This window comes from Ictalurus punctatus, chromosome 17 (assembly GCF_001660625.3).
Source record: "Ictalurus punctatus breed USDA103 chromosome 17, Coco_2.0, whole genome shotgun sequence".
Classification (NCBI taxonomy): Eukaryota; Metazoa; Chordata; class Actinopteri; order Siluriformes; family Ictaluridae; genus Ictalurus; species Ictalurus punctatus.
The window spans coordinates 20272955-20299319 of NC_030432.2; the positions used below are offsets into that span (position 1 = coordinate 20272955).

General features: G+C 38.3%; 1 protein-coding gene across 2 annotated transcripts; it reads right to left on the minus strand.

Moving 5' to 3' along the window:
* hfm1 (helicase for meiosis 1) lies at positions 1 to 26176 on the minus strand. 2 transcript variants are annotated; one of them, XM_017491276.3, is made up of 40 exons: positions 26017 to 26176; positions 24553 to 24661; positions 23323 to 23435; positions 22840 to 23083; positions 21593 to 21819; positions 20807 to 20848; positions 20652 to 20722; positions 20429 to 20561; positions 20193 to 20344; positions 20029 to 20106; positions 19775 to 19930; positions 18687 to 18887; positions 18286 to 18374; positions 18158 to 18201; positions 17946 to 18047; positions 16469 to 16614; positions 16144 to 16238; positions 15054 to 15187; positions 14925 to 14972; positions 14755 to 14835; positions 13935 to 14026; positions 13693 to 13799; positions 13555 to 13602; positions 11962 to 12059; positions 11674 to 11808; positions 10155 to 10240; positions 9906 to 9989; positions 8697 to 8854; positions 8500 to 8603; positions 8210 to 8395; positions 7170 to 7247; positions 6968 to 7083; positions 6317 to 6399; positions 4828 to 4886; positions 3375 to 3467; positions 2919 to 3152; positions 1637 to 1694; positions 1507 to 1558; positions 599 to 726; positions 1 to 492 (listed from the first exon to the last, which is right to left on the minus strand). In XM_017491276.3, exons 2-40 carry the CDS (start codon positions 24624 to 24626, stop codon positions 429 to 431), a joined length of 4293 nt encoding a protein of 1430 aa, XP_017346765.1. In that variant the 5' UTR covers positions 24627 to 24661; positions 26017 to 26176; the 3' UTR covers positions 1 to 428. The 2 variants fall into 2 exon arrangements, with proteins under 2 accessions (XP_017346765.1, XP_017346766.1); XM_017491277.3 differs by lacking the exon at positions 26017 to 26176 and adding an exon at positions 24798 to 25192.
* Between the last annotated feature and the right edge of the window lie 189 nt (positions 26177 to 26365).

Genomic DNA, 26365 nt, shown 5'->3' on the forward strand with positions numbered 1-26365 from the left:
ACATGCAATTTATGAACATTTCATTTTTTTTTAAACTACAAAATATTACGGTATATTTAAATTAAATTACTTAATATAATAACAACGTAAAATGTTCAAATTCATCCAGTGAAATTCGCGTTATATTGCAAATAAGACATTTTATTTATTTGTTTGTTTGTTTATTTTTATCCACGGTGTGCACAGTCGTAACCTCATCACATCTAGCGTAAATTTTGCTAGATAAATAAAGGAATGAATTTTAACAGGAGGCTATAAACTTTACAACATGACTCATTTCAGATGTGAAGAACTTACGTAACATTTTGAATGAACAAATTCATGAAAAAAAAATTTTTTCATTATGTAAATACTGTATACTTTTATAGAATAATATAGAACATTTTAAAGAATTAATTAATTCGTTCATTCATAAAAAAAAAATTATTTCAGAAAATTCCATCAAATATACCGAGGAACATGTCGACCTCTCGGTCCTCGTCCGTCTGACTCCTGCACAAAACGGATATTTACGAAAATGATAACAATAAATAAACAAACCAATATGTTCAACATCAATACTGAATGAGTGACAGAGTGGTAAAGTTTTATTAAATACCTCCCGGTGCTTTTGTGCTCCTCGAACGCTGAATCTCTCTTTGTAAAGAAATTCATTCGTGAGATATTTTCGCTCTGTTTCGCGAGCGGCTGCTTCACTGATGTGACGGAAAAATCCGGACACGCTCTCTGTCAGGTAAATAAAGACAATTTGTAATAGCTTTAGTCACGTTTGTATTTTCAAAGACATGAAATGTGTGAGGGATGAGGATGTGAAGTTACTGTAAGCACAACAAAACTGATTATTTTCCTCTTACAGCGTTTTATTCCTTTTACACTGCACCGATTTCCCAACTGTTACACTTTACTGCTGCTGAACATCGGTCGTAAACCCCTCTGTCCTGAAAACTTAAAGTTACAGCTTTACCCCTGACTGTTACAAAGTGCTGACACTGGAGACTGCTTCCATACACGTTAAATAACGTTCAACCTGTTTCTCCTTATAGAACACTTCACGTAAATGGGCTGTTACTATAGAAACGATAACCTAGCTGCACTACTGTCAGAGCTGCTGTTATAGAAAATTAATCAACATCTCCTCTTCTGACCAATCACAATCCAGCTTTTCTGTGAAATATAAAAAGTATAATAAATGCGTGACATTTGTGAGCGAAATGTCATATTCGAGCGGGAATAAGGTAAAACGCAAGTGCACCGTGATGTCATCAAAGATCAGAGGCTGTTTAGAGGCGGAGCAACGTCTCAGCGCTTTGATGGGAGATTACTGATTAAGAAGAATTTTATTCTTTAGGTAATTAATGCTCAATAACGGGTCACAATCTAACCAAGGACATGAGCTAGCAAGGTCACACAATACGCAGATGCAAACTTTATTTATTTTAAATTGCTAGCAGTAACTGAATAGTGTGTTAATAAGCTGAGGTGTGTTATATCAGTACTAAAGTGTACCTTAAAAGTCATTTTTGTGGTATTTTGCGGCGGCAGAGCTGCAACTCCGACTCTGAAAATAAAAATGAAAATATGATTCATTCTTAAAAACTAAACACAATACGGTACAAATAAACGTGTTAAATCTGACCTTGACGGTGTCTGAGGTCTCAGTGATCCTGGTTTAGCTTCCACACAGACAGGAGGACCTGAAATCAGACCGAAATCTAAACACACAAAACAAAAACCTTTTCTTTCGAACATGCCATTTTCCAGTTTCCATTTGCGGGTGATATGACGATACAGTACGTATTTGTTTCCGCAATATATTACAAAAAAGTGCAAGTATCATTAGTACAACGCTGACTAAAAAAAACTTATATAAAAAAAGTAACAAAAGTCACTGGTAGAATTTGTACTTTATTTAACGACACAATCCAAACTAGAAGTGTGCAATATGACAAAAAATATCATATCACAATACTCTACAATTTCTACAATACACAATATGTATGATGATTTAGGATTGCGAAGCATAATTGTGAAAAAACTAAACAAAACAAAAAACTTCTTTATTTATATACAAATACATAAATTAACACTGAATTTTTTTTTTTTACAAATCTGTAAATTCTAACATTTAACAATTTAAAGATTCAAATCAGTACAAAACTTGAACATTTCCTAAAAAGAAATGAATGAAAATATTATAAAACGATACCACGATACGTTTTTTAAGAGAAATTTTAAATCATCTCTTTTTAAAATGGTTTACTTCTCTTCGTGGTTTAACTTTCATATTTTATGACTTACTGTATCAGTAAATTTTAGTATCTTAGTATAATTTCTGCATTTTAGTGTAATTTTACACCTACCAAATATTTTTAAAGCTTGTCTTATCTTGTTTTCACTTTGTAGTACTTTGAGATTTGTCTCGGATGAAAAGTGCAGCATAAGTCAAATGTTTTCTTCTTTTTTCCTTTGTATTATTATTATTATTATTATTATTATATCAGAAAGGTGTATTCCGACATAATTGATCACAACATCGATATTATATCCTCAAACTGCTCAGCCATAATCCCCACACATCATGCTATTATTTTATTAATTGACCAGATTTATTTATTTATTTATTTATTGTTTGTTTGTTTGTTTGCTTGAACCTTTACTCTTAAATGGCTAATAATGGTGAATGTACTCAGTTATTTCTGGTATTTAAAACTCATGATCTTTCAGTAAAAGGGCCAAAACTACAATAAATATAAATGTGAAAACAAGACAACAAAAGTTTGTAATGATTAAAAAAAAGTTCACGATCTCTGAGATCATCAATACCGATGATATCGTCATATCGGCCAGCCCTAGTGTTTTAACCAATATTTTAATTACAAATCTGTTCAAACGAAATAAATCCAATAAAAACGAAGCACCTGTAGTTTGAGCAGAGCCACGCCCCTGATGGAACAAATCCTCACAAGCTGTCATGAAGTTATCGTCACTGAAATCGTCCCAGTCATCCAGCGCCAGGTCAAAGTTCACGTTGAGGACGTCGGATGAAAAGCCACCGTCGGTGCTGAGGTCTGCGTGTGAGATGTGAGCTGTGGCTTCACCGGGAGGGATTCTGCTCAGCGCTCTGTTTGTAGCTTCTCTGCTCATGGAAGCATCTAGAATGAAGGGCATGGATTAGCTCGTCAGCTTTTGGTTTGCGAACGTGTCATGTTTACTGATCTGGCTGAGTTTCCATCATCAAGGATCATCGCTAAATGGTTGAGCGAGCATTACATTGAATGCTCTCTCTCTCTCCCAGACTTTTGTGATGCTTCATGAGTACAATGATACACATGTGCAATTTCAATAAACGATAATAAATAAAACAAAACACTTACTGTGGAATGTAGTGTTGGCGTTAGTCTGGAAGGCCTGTTCCTCCACTGCGTCATCCATTTCAGAATAAAAATCTTCAGTGTTCTCGTTGTACTCTGCAGATTGTTTAGGATGAACAGCGCATCATGGTGGAGCAACAAACAACAGGGTACTGACAAAGTCTTAAGAGCAAACTCTTGTTTCTTTATCTCTTTCTACTTTACTTTTGCTGCCCAGGTGTGTCCTGTTAAATTGATTGTTTAAAGAATTGATAGCTCTGAATGTCTACTCTCGGTTTGAGCCCTGGGTTTCGCCTGTAAAGACTGCATTTGCTGTTAAAAAGGATAAACCGACATAAAGACTAGAGAGCTGTCTATGGGAGAAAAGCAAGCCATTTTGATGCTGAGAAAAGAGAGACAATCCATCAGAGGCATTGTACAAACATTGGGTATAGCCAATAGAACAATCTGGAACGTCCTGATAAAGAAAGAAACCACTGGTGTACTGAGCAACCAGACACTGAATGAGTCGGCCAAATAAAACAACAGCAGCTGATGGCAGAAACATTGTGAGAAATTGTGAAGAAAAACCCCAAAACAGTGAGTGACATCACCAACAACCTCCACAGGGCAGGGGTAAAGTTCTCACAATCCACCATTCGAAGAAGACTTTGAAAGCAGAAATATCGAGGCCGTACCACAAGATGCAAACCACTCATCGGGGTAAGAATCAGAAAGCCAGATTGAAATTCACAAAGAAATACAGTGATGATCCAAAAAAGTTCTGGAACCAAGATGGGAAGGTCAAAGTGAGGAGAAAGAAAGGATCTGCTCATGATCCAAAACATACAAGCTCATCTGTGAAACATGGTGGAGGTAGTGTCATGGCTTGGGCTTGAATGGCTACTTCTGGAACATTCTCACTAATCTTTATTGATGATGGAACTCATGATGGAATCAGCAGAATTAATTCAGAAGTTTACAGGAACATTTTGTCTGACAGTTTACAGAGAAACGCGTCCAAATTAATCCGGAGGAACTTCATCATGCAGCAAAGGACTTCATCAGGGAGAAAAGTGGATGGTTTTAGACTGGTCAAGTCAATCACCAGATCTTAACTAATTTAAGAGTACAATTGAGCAAGGGATATGCAGCCAAATATTAAGTGTTATTTACTTTAATTTACATCAAGAGTTATCTGTTCCTATACTTTTGCTCACCTAAAATTTGGGTGGTCTGGTACAAAAGGTTCTATGTTGTAAGTGCTCACTTCAATCTGCTGAAATACTTTGCAGGCCCACCACTGGATGACCCCTAATTATACACCATATGCAAAGAGTCTGAGGTAAAACTACAGGGTCAGTGCTTTAGAGTTACAGCTCCACATGCTGGACAAAAAGCTCATCTTCTTGCTTTATTTCTCGCTCTTTGAAACACTCTTCGAGTTCGTACTGTGTCTTTTAACATACATGCTTACCATCATGACATGACACAACATACGCCTGCTGTTGAGGTGTAGCAAGACATCTCTGAATCCTGCAGGGGGAAAAATCCATCAAAACAAGCAACAAAATGTTCAATATTAAAATATTTTGCTGGCACGGCTACAGTGGTGTTCAATAGAAGGAAAATTTTTTCAACAATATCAAACACAAGGTCAGAGCAAGAGCTGCTTTTCTTTTCCAGCATCACATTAATGAGAAATCCAGCGAAGAAACAGTGTGGAGAACTTTACACAGGTTGAAGACACTGGACTCAAAATTCCCAGAAGGTAACGCAGCTGCTTGTTTCTCATTGAAGCTGAGCAGGGTTGAGCCCGGCCAGTACCTGCATGGGAGACCTCCTGGGGAAAACTAAGGTTGCTTATGGAAGTGGTATTAGAGAGGCCAGCAGGGGATGTTCACCCTGTGGTCTGTGACGGGGGACACCTATACGGTAAATCAGCAGCGTCTTTTGGATGAGACGTTAAACCGAGGTCCTGACTCTCTGTGGTCATTAAAAATCCCAGGACACTTTTCATAAAAGAGTATAACCCGGTGTCCTGGCAAAATTCCCCCATTGTCCCCCAAATAATCTCCATCTGTGAATTAGCCACATCACTCTCTCCTCTCCACTAATAGCTGGTGTGTGGTGGACATTCTGGCACAATATGGCTGCCATCGCATCATCCAGGTGGATGCTACACACCAGTGGTGGTTGAGAAGATCCCCTTCATCCTATGATTTGAGTGTCCAGAAAAGCACTATATAAATGTAATTGTAACTAACTAACTTGGCTAGTAATCGATCTACGAGATGATGTTGATGGCAATATTAGCATGAAAGTTGAAGCTTTGTACAGAGGAGGACGTCAGAGAGCTGGACAGACTAAAGGACTAAAGCGCTGCTGCATCGCCCTCGCTCGATAGAGATGAAGCGAGGACTAATGCTGCATTCGATGCATTTTTGGCTTCCGTGCATTTGAGCTGGGGGTAAAACATGGACGCCTCCATGTTTGTATTCTGCTAGCAACAAGCTAGCCAGCTAACTGTGATGTGTGGTGGATATTTATTTAAGATTCAGATTTAAACAGTGATCATGCCTGTATTTTGACTTATCTAAAGCCAATACAACTCATTTAAAGGTAAGCAGTGCTACTTTGCTTACTGTGAGCGGCCATGTTGATTTGATGTCACTCACTGAACTCGGGCTTGAGGAAACCATCCTGAGTTCCAAAGTAGGAATTCCCAGATGAGTGGGATTAATCCCATGGGAACACTATCAGCAGGGAGTCGAATGGCATTGTGGGTAATGTAGGAAACCATTAACCAATAGACCAACATGTCGATGAAAGAAGTATGAAAGAAATTAAATAAAAAACTCTGAATGTCACTATAAAATAAATCTTGGATTCCACTGGAAATCAGGTGTGAGATATAACGATTAATATATAAGTCGTTCAGGGAGGAATTTTTAAATCACAGATACCGTGTAGCAGCAGGCACTGGTTCTTTCGGTGTGTAGGAGAACTGCTGCATGTTGATGGCCTCTGCCTCACTTTTCATCCTCATCTGTAGGAAAACATGCAATTTACTAAAACTAATGATATATCTTTTAAAAAACCAGAACTGACATCTATGTGTTTGTGGACTGAGTTCTCTGATTAATACACACTTTCACTATGCGTGTGTATATATATATATATATATATATATATATATATATATATATATATATATATATATATATATATTAAAGGAGAATATCGAGTGTTATTTTGGTAAATGGCAAAGTACAAATGACCAGAATGCCCATATTTGGACGGTGTCAAGAAACTTTTTTTTTTTTTTTTCACAAGCATGGGTAAAAATTTTTTAAACATATCTTTAACAAGGATCCAGATCATTCTGGAGCTGCACTGTCAAATGAAAAAAACATCATTCAAATTATTATTAAATAATAAGGATTAACTGAACAAAATGTTAATTAGTGTTGAATAAATTATGAAATAATACTAATAGTTATTGGTGGTGCAGTCAGGCTTTTAGACCTGACTGGAGAACTTAACAGCCTTCCCAGATATTACAACTCACTCAAACAAAGACTATAGATATATGATAGTAATGAGGACATTTTGACCTTCAAGCGCTTGACCGGGGTCTCCATGAGTTTATCGTTCCTCAGCTTTAGATCTTGGAGATATGATGAGAATGTGGGATCCTGACTCACGAGCCTTTTCTGTACACCAAATTTGCCTGAAGTGAGAGGGGTCAATTGGTCTGGAATATTGATAACCGGATTTCATTTTAGTAAACAAAAATCCACTTGTTCTGATACTCACAGCATTCATGACCACAGAGCTGCTTGTTTTTACAAAAGTGGTTACACTGCCGTTTGCTGGGATCGATTTGAGCACGATCTGCAGTGAGCACAGAATAGTTTTGAATAGTTTATTGAAGACTAGAACACATGGCAATATGCTACCGATGCTACACAAACACAACATACTGCAGTACCTCAACTGGCCACCAGAGGGCAATAAGAAAATATTAAATGGCCACAGGTGTCACATCGACACCTGTGTGTTTATTAATTAACGACCTGCCTGTTGATACAGAAATGCTACATTTGATAACGTCGAGTGTAAGTATGGTGTGGTGCTAAGTAATAATTAGGAGCTCCTCCAGTTTTTTTCCCCCCACAGAACCACAAGAAACCAAAGTCCCACCTCACTGATTCTTATTGGCTCACAAGACCGAGTCACTGCCATGTGATTGCCACTAATAACAGAAACAAATGTCCTTTCCAGCTGGGTGAACTGGAATTCCATTGTATGAAATTTATTCAGGATTTACCAATTTTGCGATCGCAGAAATTAACGGAAAATCAAGGAAATGCCACAATATTCGGTTTGAGGAGCTTGCAATTTTTCTAAATTACTGCAGATTTTACTTTTCCAGCCTTTCATTGACCCCGTCCCAACTTTTTTGAGACATGTTGAGGCATGTCGAATTCAAAGTTACTTTTTTCCCCTCCCTTAAAACGGTACATTTCTTCGATTTAAACTTTTGATATGTTTTCCATGTTCTATTGTGAATAACATACGGGTTTTATTATAAAGGTTTGCAAATCATTGCACTGTTTTTGCTTACATTTATTTATTTCACATAGCGTCCCAACTTTTTTGGAATTGGGGTTGTAGAATAGTATGTAATTATTCGATTTGTGACACTCATTAGGTCTCACACAAGCGACACGAGTCTCAGCTCAAATCTGAACTGCAACAGCCTGCTGAGTGTGTTCTGATATAGATATTACACATGTTGTATATGAGGAAACGTGACTATATGTGTCTATAAGATCATCACATGTGTGTATTGCCTGTTTTGAACCGATCTCTCTGCACAGTAGCTTGTGCTGCGGGAGGTTTCTCCGTGTTGGTGTTTCTCTGTGGACTTTCTCTCGTGTTTCTCATAAACGCTGGACTCTCTGCTCCGTACGATTCAGCTCTAAACGTCTTTGCTCCCGAGTAGAAGGCACTGAATTTCTGTTGGATATCCAGACCAACTGGACATCAACACACACACACACACACATTACATCCATCACCACAAAGCTGATTAATCAGTGGTGTGTAAATGTGTAGAAGAGCGGCTGAACCACACACACACCATACTCAGAGCTGATTAAATTGACGCTGATCTCATCTCCGCTAGGCGTTCTCGTTACCTCGGTCCTCCTCGACCAGCTTCCAGACTTCAGCAGTAAAGTGTCTCTGCTCATTGAAACATTAATGTCTCTATTATATTACATTTATATATTAAAAAGACCTCTAAGAGAAAAAAAAATTAAGGAATATGCCTCTCACGAGATCTTCTGCTGGAAGACGACGTTGTTGTCACAGTCTCCGATTATGAGCGTGATATAATGATAGTCCGGTGCAGTCCTTTTCACCATCCGCTCCTCAAAGTTCTTCAAGTTCACTGTGATAACGATCTCTGCAGTGGAGACACTGTAACGGGGAAGCTTAAAAAAAACAAAAAAAACAACAAACAATTCTTCTTTAATGCGTTGCACCTGTCAGTCTGAGGAAGGAGGAGGCGTGGCCTTTGTCTCCATCAATCGTGGCCTCTATGCAGTAGACATGGTCTCTGTGTCTGTCACTCACAATAAACTGGGTTTGGCCTCTATGCCCGTCTGTCATTATGAAGGAGGCCTCTGTGTTTATAAGCTCTAATGAAGGAGGCGTGGCCTCTGTGTTTGTAAGCTCTAATTAAGGAGGTGTGGCCTCTGTGTTTGTAAGCTCTAATGAAGGAGTCATGGTCTCTATGTTTGTAAGCTCTAATGAAGGAGGTGTGGCCTTGGTGTATGCAAGCTCTAATGATGGAGGTATGGCTTTTGTGCATATCAGTCATATAAATTAAAGGTGTGACCCACAATAAATTGGGCATGGTATCTGTGTGCATCATTCACAGTAATGGAGGGATAGGCTATGTGCCTGTCAATCTCAGTAAAGGAGGTGTGGCCTTAGTGTGTGTGTGTGTCAATTACAGTAAAAAAACTTGTGGCCTCAGTGTGTGTGTGTCAATTCAAGTAAAGGAGGTGTGGCCTCAGTGTGTGTGTTTGTGTCAATTCCAGTAAAGCAAGTGTGGCCTCAGTGTGTGTGTGTCACTTCCAGTAAAGGAGGTGTGGCCCATTTACCTGTCAGTCAAAGTGAAGGAGGCGTGGAATCTGCATGTGTCAAATAACAGGAAAGGAGGCGTGGCCTGTCTAAAAGGGTGTGGTCTCTAAGTCTGTTAATCCTGGTAATTAAATTCAGTGAGCTTTTTGCCGTTACTATTATGGCAGTTACAGTACTGCCAAAGCATTATTGTGACAATACAGTGTTTATAAATATAGCAGTTTATAAAACAAATCTTATCATTTTTGTTCATCAAATGATTTCGGAATGAGATAGACAACCCTACAGAAATTATTAAAATTAGTGTAAATGTCTCCATCATTAAATTTGTCCCAATCCATTGGAAATGTACACTTATACGAGTTGACGTTAAAACTATAAAGAAATATCTGTCACCTGTTCCAGACTAACTTCGTATTTTGGGAGTCTGCTGACGGCTTCTTTAATCTGGTTTCCAAACGGAGGGTGTCGGTTCACGATCTAGATGAAAACAGATCATTTATACGTTTATGAGGACTGAGACGTTAGATATGTGTTTATGAGGACTGAGACGTTAGATAATGTGGAGACAGCAATATATATGTTTAATGATGTTTAGTGATGTTTAGCGAAGCTTAGTGACGGTCTGTGATGGTTAGTCTGTACCAGCTCCAGTTCTCGAGCATTGATGGCTTCAATTTTGCTGAATGAAGTCAGTCCTGCATTCACCATTGCATTAGCCAAAGATAACCCTAGAACACAAAATATTTACTGAATATTTAACTGCAAGACGTGATCTACGATGTCACATCCTTGTAATTCCAATTCACTCCAAAAGGTATGTCTGAAGCATTTAAGCTGTCTGTCTCACATAACTGAAGCACTTCCTTTTTAACCCACACCAATTCAGTGACACATGATTCATCTGATTCACCAACAACCGTCTATAACCATCTAGCAACTTGCATACTGTCCATACATTTTCACCATCCATCCAACAAGACAATTCTCTATCTACTCATGCATCCATCTAGTTCTCCATCTCTCCATTTTTTAAATCTATCCATTTAACCATCCACCCTTCAAGTCATTCTATAGATCTTTAATTGGATTTAGGTCAGGGCTTTGACTAGACCATTACAGAACACACATCTTGTTCCTAGCCATCTACTCCATGGTAGCTTTGGCCTTATGCTTGGGGTCACTGTCCTGTTTGAATATGGATTTCTGACCCATTTTCATTTTGCAGATTTCATCAGGTTCTTCTCCAGAATTTCGCTGTACTCCTCCTCTCAATAATGACTGCAGTCCCTGCAGATGAGAAACATCCCCACAACAATATGCTTCCACCACCATGCTTCACAGTCAGAATGCTGTCAAATTTCTAATTTGGTTTCATCTGCAAGTTTGTTGCAGGATCCCCCAGGTGTCTTCAGATGCTTTGTAGATTCCATCAGGTTTTTCTCCAGAATTTTCCTGAACTTGTTTCCATCCATCCTCCTTTCAATCATGACAAGTTCTCCAGTCCCTGAAAATGGGATACTTCCTCACAACCTTTTCATCCAGACCAAATGTGTGCATTAACTTTGACATTGTTGTGTGGTGCACATGTGCTCCTCTGTTGGCTCTAAAATCCTGTAGGTCTTTCAAAGTTGCCATTTGGTTCCTGGTGGCCTCATGACCAAGTGTCTTCTTTCACCTAGTTTTGATGAATGGCCAAGTTTTGGCAGACTGTGGGTGGTGTCATGCAATTTCCACTTTTTAATAATGGACTTAACAGCATTCCGTAGTATCCTCTAAGCCAGGAAAGCTTTTTATATCCCTCACCTGATGTGTACCTATCTGCAACTTTGTCATGGAGTTGTTTTGGGAGGTCTTTAGAGCCCATCTTTTGTGTGGATCTTTCACAGAGTTTTAGAAAAAATGAAGTGACTATGCGATGTTGAAGGTTACTGGTTGACCTTGAAGATCCTTGGTTATTCTTTGGTTATTTTGTTATCTGTCCATCCATCCATCCATCCATCTTCCATCTGTCATCCATCCATCCACTTATTTATGCACCTATTTATCTATCTATCTATATAACTATCCATGCCCCAATTTTCTGTCTTTCTATCGATCCATCTACTGATTCCTCCATCCATCCACAATTCTATTTTCTAAAGTGTTTATAAGATTATCTCACCAATCCTGTCCAGTTGTTTGGACACATAGGGCGAATCCTCCCACAGCTTGGCTCTGAAGCACTTGGCTAGAATCACGGCGTTGAGTTGGGCTGAGAAATTCTTCTTGGAGTGTTGAGTGAGAAACTCCACCAGGCCTGGCACAGAGCACACAAAACACAACACGGTTCAAACACTCGATCACGGCGGCCGATCGATTCGACATTGACAGAGTGAGGCAATTAAAACGCATTATTAGAGTAATCACTAGAGACATGATCACACTGCAGTTTCAACAAAGGGCAGGTTACATTTGCTAAGTCTGATTCCACTCCTGAAAATCTTCCCAGTGTCTTGCGTGAGTCCAAATTCCTGAATCGGGATGCAGCCCAGCTGAGCCTGAATCAAACTGGTGAGAAGGGAATCAACAAAAAAATAAAACAAAACAAAATGTACGGCATCAGAAATAAATTAGTATTTAATTGGTATTAAACATCAGTTCATTGCACAACTGCACTTGCACTATTAAATGAAGAGACGATGTCTACAAAGGTTGCGTAAAGATGAAGCCATTTTCACTTACAAAAAAGCTCACATACTCTCTGTGGATTCGTTCGGGTTGTAGCACAGATGTACTCCAGTACTGCAGGTGGCGCTATTAAACTTTCATGATCATTTCCACAAGAAAAGTAAGACGACTGCCGCGTCTCAAAGTCATCCATCTCGGAACGAATCAGCTTGGAAACGACTTGTTTATAACGACCAATAACAGACTCTGTCGCATCGGGGTTTCGCTCGACGAGTGAAGCCTCGCTGCATGACGTCTGTTTACTCCGCATGTACAGTGGCACTTGAAAGTTTGTGAAAGTTTCAGAATTTTCTACAACGCCAATTCCAAAAAAGTTGGGACGCTGTGTAAAATGTAAATAAAAACAGAATGCAATGATTTGCAAATCTCATAAACCCATATGTTATTCATAATAGAATTTAGAAAACACATCACATGTTTAAACTGAGTAAATGCACTGTTTTAAGAAAAAAATAAGGTAATTTTGAATTTGATGGCCACAACTCGTCTCAAAGAAGTTTGGAGACTCTACCTCTCTAAGATCCAATTTTTATACCCAATTATGTTACTGACCGGTTGCTAAATAACCTCCAGCTGTTTCTTTTTGTAACGTTTACTTTTCCAGTTTTGTTTCCCCGTCCCAAATTTTTTGAGACGTGTTGCGGCCATCAAATTCAAAATGACCGTATTTTTACCTTAAAATGCTACATTTCCTCAGTTTAAACATTTGATGTTCTATTGTGAATAACATATGGTTTTATGAGATTTGCAAATGACTGCATTCTGTTTTTATTTACATTTTACACAGCGTCCCAACTTTTTTGGAATTGGGAATTTTGTTAACAATTGTTTACAACAGTGGCTTTTAATGGTGGTAACATTAGAAGATGAGGAAATATACCAATGAATAATGTGCATTTTATGTTATTTTCAACAAGCACAGCATCCATGGTCGTGAAACTCTGGAAAATATGACATGCTGAAACACTTCTTCTTGCTGTGTTTAATAATCATACCTGGATGACTTTTTATTGTGATGGAAATTTTTGATTTTTAAAATATGTACACGCCAACTGGACTCACATGTTTGTGGTTGTTATGGTAACATGGACACTAAACCTCACTCCATGCATGTGCATACCACTGGATCGGATTACACATAACGTTCACATGTAATCCGACTCATATAAACAGCTCGCTCGGAATCCGCAACCGGAATGAATTCCTTCAGATCGGTGAAAATTATAAATCATAAATGTAATTCAAATGTCATATCGTCCTTATAGAATAAACAGCAAAGGCTGTTCTCAAACAAATGGAGATTTCTGAATCATACCAGTTAACTTTCATGTCATTGCTTTTGATCTTTCCCTCCATCGGATACCTAAAAAACAGATCAAGAGAGTTCGTTTCTGTTTAATGAGTCCGAGAAGCATTATTTCTAAGATTAAGGTATAGAAATATTTGTGCTGACCGGATAGTGACCCTGTTCTTATCCTTGTTTAGCATGTTCAGGGTTCTCTTCTCACTGACTCTTAGCTGGACGTCACTGAACTCCTTCACCTTTGATATGATATCGACCTGACACAAGTACAGATTAAACGACAGGTCTGGGATTTAAGCAAGATTATATACAATAATATAGTCCTGATATAATAAATGCTATAACTGCCTGACATGTTGGATTAGGGAAGAATAAAATGGCCAATAGCTCACCATTTCAGACAAGGTTTCTGTACCGGTCACCTTCATAAACTGCTTCATGGTGTCAAATGCAACACAATATCGAGCCATCAGCTTCCCACTCTCTGTGCACAATTAAGAAACCGTTGATTTATCTAATATCTAATAAATACTGTATATAGAGTATGTGTCAGTTTGAGAAAACCCAGCGAATGCTGCTGAATGGTCGAGGTTTTGACCAAAATTGTTCTTTTGCCTATAATGTACAAACGTTTGTAAACATGTGAACATCCCACCCATATGTGCCCCTTACGCTGCAGAATTACAGTTTCCCTTCACTGGAACTAAGAGGATCAAACTTGTTCCAGCATGACACCAAGTGCACAAAAAGTGCGAGCTCCATGAAGACGTGGTGTGTGAAGGTTGGAAGAAGGTGTTGGAACTCGAGTGTCATGCACAGAGCCCCGACCTCAACCCCACTGAACACTACAACGTTACAGACAGTGAAGTTCTGCGATTTGACCGCAATGTTTACATCAGTCCGATTTGGTGGTCTGGTGAAATCAGTAAAATGCATCTAAAATTGCTGCTGATAAACAAAATCTGAGTTGTAATCTTGTCATTTGCATCAACGCACATCTAAATGTTTTACTAATTATATACCATCGTTTGTTGAATTTATAGCAGCTATAACAGATAAACGGGGCCCAACACTCAACCATCAACCACTCCGTTCATTTTTCATTTTTTTATTTATTATTTAACCTTAATTTACCCAAGGTAGACAAACAAATCTGTTCTACAAGCCAATCCTGGCCAAGAAGGAAGCACAACCCTGAAAACAATACCTCACCTGTAGTCTTGATGTTTATGTCCTCATCCATTGTGATCAAATTATACGAAGCCAGTGCGTTCAAGTTTCTTAGACAAAGCTCTAAAATACGGCACAAAATTCCAACCGTAAATAAGTCCATCAATCTTTAATCACTGGAGACAAGAAGGTGAGAGATTTGTCAGTCACACCTTGCAGTTTGGTTTCGATTCCACATTTGTCGAGAGTAGGAGAAAAACCTGGAAATATGCATTCGAACGATTATATTCACAACACGCTAAGTGTAACTTCTATGTGGAATTTGAAACATCCCATATTACCGTAGTGTTTGGGATTCTTCAAAGCTCGGATGTAGAGGAACGTGGAACGAATCCAGTCTAAAGCCATGTTCACGTCAGAGATGGTGTAAAGGACAATCTCGGCATTCAGATGCTCTACCAGGTTTGTATGCAAGCTTAAGACAGTTAGAAGACAATAACGGATTTAAGATCAATACAAAACAAATAAATTATTTATTTGAAGAATCTGTGAGCATGTGATTGTGTATATGTGTGTGTATGTGTATATATATATATATATATATATATATATATATATATATATATATATATATATATATATATATATATATATATATATATATATATAAACAGTGTAACAAGTTCCAGTGCATGTAAGGCTTGGGGTGTTTCCTATTTGCCTATTAATCGAATCTGGATTTCTTGATGAGACTCAAAAGGGAACCCATGCTCTTCTGGATAGTGAGATATTTGTCAGAAAAACCCAAGATTACCCCCATCACCTTGAGATCACCACCTTACAGTGACGCATGGTGGTGAAGCATGGTGTCATTTGCTTCTCTGACTAACCCGCTCACCTGACTCTTGTTGGACAGCCTCCCCTCGACAGTAATAACGGATGTGAGGTCGCTCTGCAGGAGGTTCAAACTTTGGGGAACTTTTGAAAATTTTATTAGAACTTTGTCCTGGAATTATTTTAATCGCTCCTTGGTCTTCAAGATGCTGTTTGTTTAGGTATGTTCTATAACACACTAACACATTCTGGGTTCTTCCAGGAACATGTTTTTTTTTTTTTTTTATTGAGAACATGTGATACTTTAATTACAATTTAATTTAATTAAAAACTGCTTCCACCAAAATTTTATTAATGTTCCCTCCCACTTTACTATTATAGATTATTCTGTGTGGATCCGTGTCAGATTACACACTGGAGAAAAGCTGAATCTTTCATAGAAACGTTTTTTTTTTCTTTAGACCATCCACAGCAGGCAAGTTGCATCTTCTGTGGCTTTTTTTCTCCTTATCTAATGATCACGGATAGAAGTAGAACCACCACGTCAAGCCGTTTATTACACGGTATAGAAAACAGATGGTCCAAGTGCGGCCGTACCTGCTCTCTATGGTCTCTGAACCACTCACTAACTGCAGGTACTTGTCTCTAGTCTGAGATCGAGTCATGATCACAGCAGTGGCTGATGTGTCAAACTAAAATAATAAAAACAACAACAACAATTAGGATGAAAGGTTATAAGCACTAGTATTGTGTCCCAGAGTAATCAGATTATTATTATTACTATTTCTAAATATACACTTTAAAAGTTTGTGAATTATTAACCAACAACTGCTATAAACAATTACAATAACTATGAAAAAAAAACAAAGCTAGTATGAAGCCAAGTACGTAACATAACGTAATGTGATGTTAGGCTCAGGACCTGTGGTCTGCCCGCTCTACCAATCATCTGCAACATGTCGGCTTCGCTGTACTCCTCACACGCTCCGCCCACGTAGTGCATGGTGGATTTGATCACCACCAGGTGAGCTGGCAGGTTTACACCCATCGCCAAAGTGCTGGTAGTGACTGAGAAACATTTATTTAGACAGTATACAAATAAATAAAGATATTAGATACACATTTTATTAAATACGTAAGAAATAAAACACTATGAACCACGCTGTTATAGGAAACTAATTAACTTCGGGGTGGTGTGATGAATGAAGTGGAGTCACTCTTACCCCTCTGAAGTTGATTCATTTCCTCTAAAGTGTTTTATTGCTTTTACACCACAGCGAGTTGACAGCGATTTGTATTTTGTTATTAATTAAAGAATGACAATTTTTATCTGTTTATAGTTGCATTCCACATACAAGTTAATACACGGTCTCGCGTAAAGCTTACTTACAGCAGCTTTACTTCTGACGCTGGAGACTCCGTCCACGAATGTTAAATAAAGTCTCCTTACAGGAAACTTCACCGTATCAACCGTTACACGCATTTTTAAAATAAAATCAGTTTATAAGGAGCGTCCACCATGCTAGGCCATCCCTGTGAACGAGCCGTTACCGTGGAAACGATAACGTATTCGAACGAGCACATTAATAAGTCTGAGCTGCTGGGGTTTTTTAAAAATTAATTAACAAGTTCTAACCAATCAGAATTGATAATTTATAAGTGCTGTGGTAGACGATGTCATCTACTTTATAAGTGCGTATAAATGTACGGCAGCTCAAAACATTTGAATATCATGGAAAAGTACATTTTTCCCGTAATTTAATTCAAAAAGTGGAGCTCGTCAGCAGATGGAAACATGAAGTACTCTAAAATCTCCTGGTAGACGCTGCATCGACTCTCGACTTCAGAAAATACAGTGGACCAACACCAGCAGATGACATGGCACCTCAAATCATCACTGACAGTGCAAACTTCACACTGAACTTCAAGCAACTTTTATTCTGATCCTCTTCACTCTTCCTCCAGACTCTGGAACCTTGATTTCCAAATGAAATGCAACATTTGCTTTCATCTTCCCTATGATTGTGGTTGTGTACTGAATCAGACTGAGAGATTAAAGGCTCAGGAAACCTTCGCATGTGTTTTGAGTTAATTAGCTGATTAGAGTCTTCTCAGGTCGACATTTCTGTATTACAAATTCTTTCTTCTGATATTTTGAGATACTGGATTTTTGATTTCCGTTAGCTGTAAGCCATAATCATTGAGCTTAAAAAAAAAAAAAAAGGGCTTGAAATCTTTCACTTTGTGTGTAATGAATCTAGAATATATGAAAGTTCCACTTTTTAAATTAAATTATGGGAGAAAATGAACTTTTCCATGATACTAAAATTTTTTGAGAGGCACCTATATATCTGGAGCAGGGAAAGAAAACACTGTGGTTAAGTGAAAGCTGCACTCACAGAGGACAGGCAAGTCGCCGACCGTAAACGCGTCTTCGACCAGTTTCCTGTCCGACACACTGACACCAGCGTGGTGGTACCCCACGCCACACATTATTAGATCTTAACAAGGGCAGATGTGAAAGAAAATTTGCATTAGTGCACAGAACACACACACAAACACAGATGTCTATCTTTTTGCAAATGTCAAGGAATGCATTACAAATACATACCTCTGAGTTTGGTATCGAGAATAGAGTTGGCATATTTCATCAGCCTGTGAGGGAATAAAGTGATTATACTGACTACGGATCTATATAAAATGATATGTAAGAAAGAACGTGTGAGAAATTAAAGGCACCTCTGTCTGTGATCAATACTCATAATGAATCTGGTGTCCTTGGCGAGCACAGCAGCAGACTGTTGAACTCCTTTCCTCGTGGAACAAAACTTTGAGGCACACATGTAAAAAAAATTAAAATTCACACCTCAGCGCTGTTAAATTCTGGATTCTGATTGGTCAGAAGAACGTGATTAATATTATATAACAGTGGCTTCGAATCACAGGTTTATAGTATATTAATACACGTTCTGATATGTTTTCGTTTCTATAGTAACATTCCACGGCACATTGACAGGGACTTGAGTAACCGTCGATATGGACTTACAGAATGTTTTCTGTAAGGAGTCTCCAGTGTCAGTGCTACAGTGGGTAATGTGTGGAAACAATAAAGTGATAATGGAAGATTTGATTTCTCTCACCACCAGCGTGGGTTTCTGGTCGGAGTAGGTCTGAATGATGCTGGCCATCTTGTAGTTGAGAGAGAGGTCGAATTTGAATTCGTTCTGGTTGTTTGCACACGGAAATCCCAACACCACTTTCCTCAGTTTCACTGGCCTGTGGCTCTCGTCCATCTTCAGACACGTGGCTGGACCCGATTCGTCCGACAGCCACTCGGATATCTGCGCCATCAGTCCATCGTTACTACCACGCTCATTAATAAACCATCATTTAATCTACTTTACAGCACACAGTATATGTGCACCGCAGTCAGCTTGCTATGCTACATGTTTAAAAAAAAACAAAAAAAACAATACAGTTTAGAAATATTCTTTGCTTTATGATTTGCTGGAGTTTAAAAAAAAAAATAAAAATCAAGTTCACACAATTTATTTAAGCGTATTGGATTGTATTATATATTATCATTTATTTATCTATCTGTTTGTCTGTCAGTCTCTTTGCCTGTCCATTCATCCATCTATCTATCTATATATTTCTATTCATCCATTTATCGTTCTGCTTGTCTAACCTGACATTGATCTTTCATCCATCTTTAACATCCATCTATCTATCCATCGGTCTGTTTGTCTACCCATCCTTCAACCTACCTCTTAACCATGGATGCATATCTATCTATCTATCTATCTATCTATCTATCTATCTATCTATAGGTCTAGCTCTCTATCTGTCTGTACATCCATCTTTGTCTATCTGTCAATACTTCCTTCAATCCATTGATCCAGCCATCAGTCAGTTTGTCTATTTTTGTCTTTTGCTCAGTTTGTCCATCCATCTTTGTATATCTGTCTGTTTATCCATCCATATTAAATCTTTATCTATCTATCTATCTGTCTATCTATCTGTGTCATTTTATTACTCTTCTCTCTATCGATCTATCTATCTCTTAAATCTTTGTCTATCTATCTATCTATCTATCTATTCATTCATACATCTTTTTATTTCAGTCTGTTTGTCTATCTATAGTTCATCTTTGTCTTCATCCATCCATCCACCCATCCATCCATCCATCCATCCATCCCTCCACCCTTCCAATGTTGACCCTGCGTACATCCTGTAGGTTTGGGATGGTGGCTGAGACTGCTACAAATCTCATGCAGGTCTTAGAGTGTGGATCTTCAGCCATGCGGTACGACTGCATGGTCTTCATTCTGCTGACCATGACCTCCAGAGTCGCTCCTCGGGTCACATCTTTCACCACATGGATCTACAACACATCGCGAAATCACGGAGAGGGATTAAAACTCTGAATCCCTGCCAATGTTACCGCAATGACTACAGTGGTCAAATGTAAACGCTGCAGACCTCGTCGATCAGAAAGAGCTGGACCGAGTGCAGTAAAGCGTTATCTCTCCACTTCCTCGTCATACTGTCCCACTTTTCCTTCACAGAACAACCATGTAGTGTTAATGAAGCGCACTCTGTCAGGGTTTTTTTTTTGGAAATAAAACTCATAAGCATTAAATTACTGGTGTTGTCATGATGAGATGGGCATCCTGGATTTCAAAATAGTCGTCGATCTCGGTGTCTCCTGTCAGCTCTTTGCAGTTCAGTCCCAGTGGCCCGAATTTCTGCTTCCAGTTTTCATATCGCTGACTGCAAAGAGCCTTAATGGGCGCCACTGAGGGGGAAAGAAGAAAGACAGATGCTTGCTTTTGTATAAATACAATAAATACATACATTTTTTGAACATGTTGTGACCCACTGTAGACGGCCTTGACATCATGCCAAGGTTCCGTTGTCTCCATTAAGATTCGAATGATAGCCAACTCAAACAGCACCGTTTTCCCCGAGCCGGTGGGAGCGCACGCAACAAAGTTCCTGCTGCTGTAAAGAACCTGAAACACAGCAGTAATCAGTTCTAAAAAATAATAAGCCGTGTATTATCCGTAAACATAATACAAGAGAAAGGAATGAATGATACTGACATCATCCAACGCTTTAGACTGCACATAGTTGAAGTACGGGAACTCGCTGAAGACGCTCCTGAATTTAACAGCTGTGCAAATATCACTAAGGGAACCTTCACCAACCAGGAGGCGTTTAACACGGCTTACTCATCGGGCTATTCAGTAAAGGATACGGATTTCAGACACGGGACGGAGGATCCCTGGTCCGGATGTGCCTTAAATCATGTGGGGGAAAAAAAGATTTGTTCACGTCATTAGGATGCAGGTTTATTAACTTGTAGGGAACTTAGTCTGTTTGCAGACTAGAATGATCTCTGTGTACCATGTGACGCAAGGACAGAAAATCTATCCATCTGTCCTCCATTTTTCTATCTATCTGTCTATCTATCCTCATTCTTTGTCTATCTATCTTTCATGTTTTTTCTATCTATCTATCTATCTATCTATCTATCTATCTATCTACCTACCTACCTATCTATCTGTCTGTCTGTCTATTAAGATACACTGAGTTGACGATGCCTTGTAGTAAAGAATAGAATGGTCTCATTCACGTGTGATGCAAGGACAGAAAGCCACACCACGCTAATTTAGCTTTTTAGCTCACTATATATTTTTTTCATTAGCATCCTCTGTTTTTAAGCCAATTAGTCACTTAAGGTTCTGGGCCTCCAAAACATGGGACTGTGCAACACACTGTAGTGTTTACTTACTTGGTGGGCTAGATTTCATTAAGATTTGTCCACTAACGTTTGGCTATTTCATCCCTTCCACACAAAATCTAGATAACTTCTTAGTCCATCTGTTGCTCTGAGCAAATATTATCTGGGTGGTGGTCCACTCTCAGCACAGCAGTGACACTGACATGGTGTGTGTGTGTGTGTGTGTGTGTATCAGACTCAGCAGCGTTGGTTGGTTTTTAATCTTGATTAGACCCTCTGTGCATGTTGAGTCCATATCACCTTGTATCTGAACAGGCTTGGGAGTGAGAGGGTGACAAACAGAGTAGTTTTGTTGTGGACTGCTGCATCCCTCTGTCTGGCTGAACTCTCCGAAAGGGCTACAGGAAGCAGCCACGGCGTGAGGCAGGTGTGGATGCTCCGTCGCCGTAGCGACCGAACTGACACAGCGATGGTTCGTTGCTGGAATGGAAACGCTGTCGAGCTTCCTCACGGGCAGTTTAAATAACCTGTAGGGTTGGAAAGAGGAACATGGAAGGAATAAAACACTTCAGGATGTGCGGTTATAGGAAATGAATCAATTTCAGAGTGTTAATTCTAACTATGCTTCATTACACCAACACGTGACGCAGTATTTTACTGTAACTTCACCACACAATGTTTTTGGATAATGGCTATTTGACCAAAAATAATTTGGTATAGCAAAATAACCGTGATACACAGAAAGAAAGACAGCACATAAGGAAGATCAAACCATTTGATCTGAAGGTGTAGGATTAAATGTTTGAAATTGCTGTCGTAGACAAAAATATAATCGTGCCGACGTATTCATTTCTTTAATTAGAAAACGAACATTTTATTTACAAAAATATATATATTTTAAACAGACGACTCGAAGAGAAATATTCCGAAAAGCAGCCGATAAGTGTCCAGCGTAGGTGTGAACTCCTTTTATATTGTTTAAAATGTATCTCAGGGAAATTCCTCAAGAAATCCGTCGAGAAAATGCCAAGAATACATTTCTGGAAATTCTAGGCAAAAAGGGAGTCTACTTTGAAGATGCCAAAATACTAAATTATTTAGATTTATTTCTGATTTTTTTTTTATCGCAACACAATTCCCATAATTCAATTTGTGTTACTCCAGAGTTTTGATGACTTTATTATTATCCTAAATGTGGGAAAAAAAATAAAGAATGAGTGTGTCTAAACTTTTGACTGGTAATGTATATTAATATGTATATATTTATTTCATTTAAAAAAAAGTACATTACATTTTCACAGTACAGTCAGTACTGTTTATTTTTGTAATAAAGTTCAACGATATTTTTCTTTGAGTGTTATGTTTTCATTCAGCATCAGTTTTAAAAACTATGGGTTGATTAATCGGTTATCGGCAGGTACGTACCACCAACTTAGTTATCGTTATCTGTAAAATCCACTATCGCTCGAACTCTAGTTACCGTAAGATGTAACGTGTAACGATCTGGGTGACATTTATGTAAGCTGTTATACTGTTAAAATGTTTACCGGGTTGTGAGTTTAGCACCAGTGGGATGAAAATGTCCAATTTCTCCCGAATTCTGCGACGCGGCAGGGCAGCCCGGATGCCTACTGACAGTGGGATGGAATCCAGACACAGATACTTCAGGCTTCCACACTTCAAACACCTGCTGGGCTTCTGCTTCGTCTGTCAGACTTTGAACACACCGTCCTACGCTGACGCCGGGTCTTCGTAAAGGCGTCAAAAACTTCTTTGTCTTCTGAGAGTAAGCTTAATTAATAAGGAACGGGTGAGGTTAATTAACACAATAACCAATACTTAAATTAAAACAACAAAAATTTATTTCAGGTTGGCACCATGCAATTTAGAGAAAAAAAATATTACAAAAAATTTTTTTTGAGCATACAGTTTGCATAGCGCTAGCCTGGTAAGTATTAACCTTGTGCTATCTAAAGCCGAACATCTTTAGACCTGAACTATGATGATGACACTGACGTGACTACACTGACCTGTAGAAGCCAGGCTTTCTGCCTCTTTCTGGAGCTCCTGAGTTGCTGGGATTGCTGAAATTTCGGGTGCGGCATCCAGCTTCCACAGGCTCTTCTCCTGACATAATGGTTTCCTGTACGATTATGAACAAACAGAAGATCAAATGCAAAAAAATTCCCTTCAATAAAAAGATTTAGAGCTGATCTAAGATCTACAGAGCTCTAGAACCAAAAAAAACCTATTACGGATACATCAGCTGACAGCATGAAGCCTGAAATTCCCTATAAAAAATTGTGATCCGATTCCGTACGTAGACCGTAGTATTTTCTTTTGGAAGTCAGAGTGATGGCATGTTGAAGTGCTTGACTGATTTCCATTGCAGCCAATATCATTCGAGATATATACGCCAAAACCCCACCCAACCCGACAGTTGGAAAAGGGAATTGTGTACACAGCCAAAAACACACCAACGAACCATGTTACATGCTAATGAGCTTAGCAAGACACGCCCCGAGGGCAGGGCATATGCTTTCTAAACCAGGGGTCCTCGAATCTAAATGTCTGTGGTCCAGTTACCAATTTTCCACTGAGATGAAGGTCTACACGGTAGGACGGTCGAGCAGGTGTAAATCCCATCAAGTACAGAACTATGTAAAGTAAAAATAAAAATTCCAAAATGTTTGGCGCTTAACATTACCACTCTTAAGAATCGCCACTGTCTCGTTGCAAATTAAACACATACAGTGGTGCTTAAAAGTTTGTGAACCCTTTAGAATTTTCTATATATCTGCATACTGTAAATACGACCTAAAACATCATCAGATTTTCACACAAGTCATAAAAGTAGACAAAGAGAACCCAATTAAACAAATGCGACAACAATATTATATTTGGTCATTTATTTATGTAATATTGGATCATTTTCCTCAATAAATAAATGACCAAGTATAACATTTTTGTCTCGCTTGTTTAATTGGGTTCTCTTTATCTACATTTAGGATTGGACGTTGTTGTCCAATCAGACAAGCGAAAGTACTAACGTACTGGCTATCTTTTTGCTTGTTTATATGATACTGTCACGGTCATTTCACACCAAACAATACACATGCTTATACAATCACTTAGCCAGGTGTCAGACAGTGTTTAATTGGACGAACACAAGTACTGGATGAGTCATAAAAAACTGTTTTTCTGCAAGTGAAACACCTATTTTGATTTCAGGGACACTTTAAATATAACAGTCCGCTCACACTTTATGAACCACTGGTCTGTCAAAGAACAAGTTATCCAGGGAAAGGGGGAACTCTGTTGATGACTCTAGCATCCTCTGGGTTCAGATCAACTTCTGCTCATAATAATCTGTAAATAAAGCAGAGGTGTGTATCTACAGTAGGTTATTTCAACAAGTCTCCCATACTTCTAGAAATAAAGATGTATATTTTAACTATAAAACATTCTCTACAATAAAGAGTTATCATTTTCAAATTTAACAGACCTTTAAAGAGTTGAATGACTCAATGATACCTGTAAACTGGATAGCAGCTAGCTAATAACAGCTAGATTTAGCTAGCAACAGTGAAAATTTATTAACACAGAGTTATCCATTTTTATGCACATTTTGTTGAACATCTGAACTAGATTAGTGACAGGATATATTTCTTGTATTACGTAATTCTCACGTTGATGTATTATTTATTAATACATTACTAAAGTTTTTTTTTGTCAGAGTTTCATGAAGATAGTTAGCTGAGCTAACCTACTTAAGTGTTTTTTCGTCTCTTGACGCGATCTCGCGCCACGCTATTTTTGCTAGCTAGCACGGATGTGTAACGTTAGCTCGTCGATATTAGATCTTAATTCGGTTCAAAAGTTTAATTTTTATTTCAGCAAAGTTTTTTTTTTTTTTTTTTTTTTTTTAATGTATAAAGGGACATAACGAACAGTGACAAATACATAAATAAAGGTATTAAACGTTTCAAATCAAGCCAAGGGCGAGGTTGAGAGGGAAGGAAAACCCCGTCGCTGTATCCCAAACAGCTTCCTAGTGCACTAGATATGACGTTTAAAGCCGTTAGTTTATATCCTGTGTAGTGTACGTTGAAGAGAAGCAGGGATCAATTTGGGATGCGACCCGTGAGCGATTGTACCGGGTAAAGCTAATGTTTAAAACACTGAATTAAACAAGAAAAGATCAGCGTGTTAAAATATTTGTGTGTTGCTGTTGGCACAAAAATGTGTGAAAAAAAAATAAAAAGAAAGCAAAAGTCCTTTGCGCGTCTTCGCTTGATTAACGTTAATTAGCATTTATCTTGTTAAATTAAAAGTATATTCTTATATTAAGCTGCACTTTTGTCATCTACACTAGATTTGGTAATAAAAATATAACAAACCATGTTTAAAGAGTTTTGAAATTCAGGGAGATAAATAAAGCTTGACAGAACTTTGAAAGAGGGATGTGAGCGTTAAGGCTTGTACCTCAGCCAATTTAAATATATTTATATAATATTACAAGGAAATCAATATAAAATACTGAGTGCATTTATACTTTTATATATATATATATATATATATATATATATATATATATATATATATATATATAACATTTTAAAAATCTTATTAAAGTCGGCTTCATGGTTAGCTAGCCTAAGGACACCGGCGAGTTGCTTTTCACACTTAAAATACGAACTCATCTAGTTTTACTGTGAATTTACCATATCTCCACAGCTAATGTAACTTAACCACGTGTATTTAAGGCGTTAACACTATTATATTCACTAAAGAAACGGCAAGAACTGAGCTTCTTTGTCGTGTCTTGAATTAGCCACACTGGTCTCACTCTCGACTCGGGTGTTCGGTGCCAGCTATTTGGACTGTTCCACTTGTCGTTGGGTGACACCATGTCTAACATTGTCTGGAACGATACGATTCATTTGGATATTCAGTAAAAATATACGCGTGCCATCAAACAGTTTAACAATTTTTCGATTATAAATCTTCGTTTGCGGATTCGAAAAGTGAAAACGCCGTGCTTTTTTTTCTCGTACATACGCGCGTCTTCCC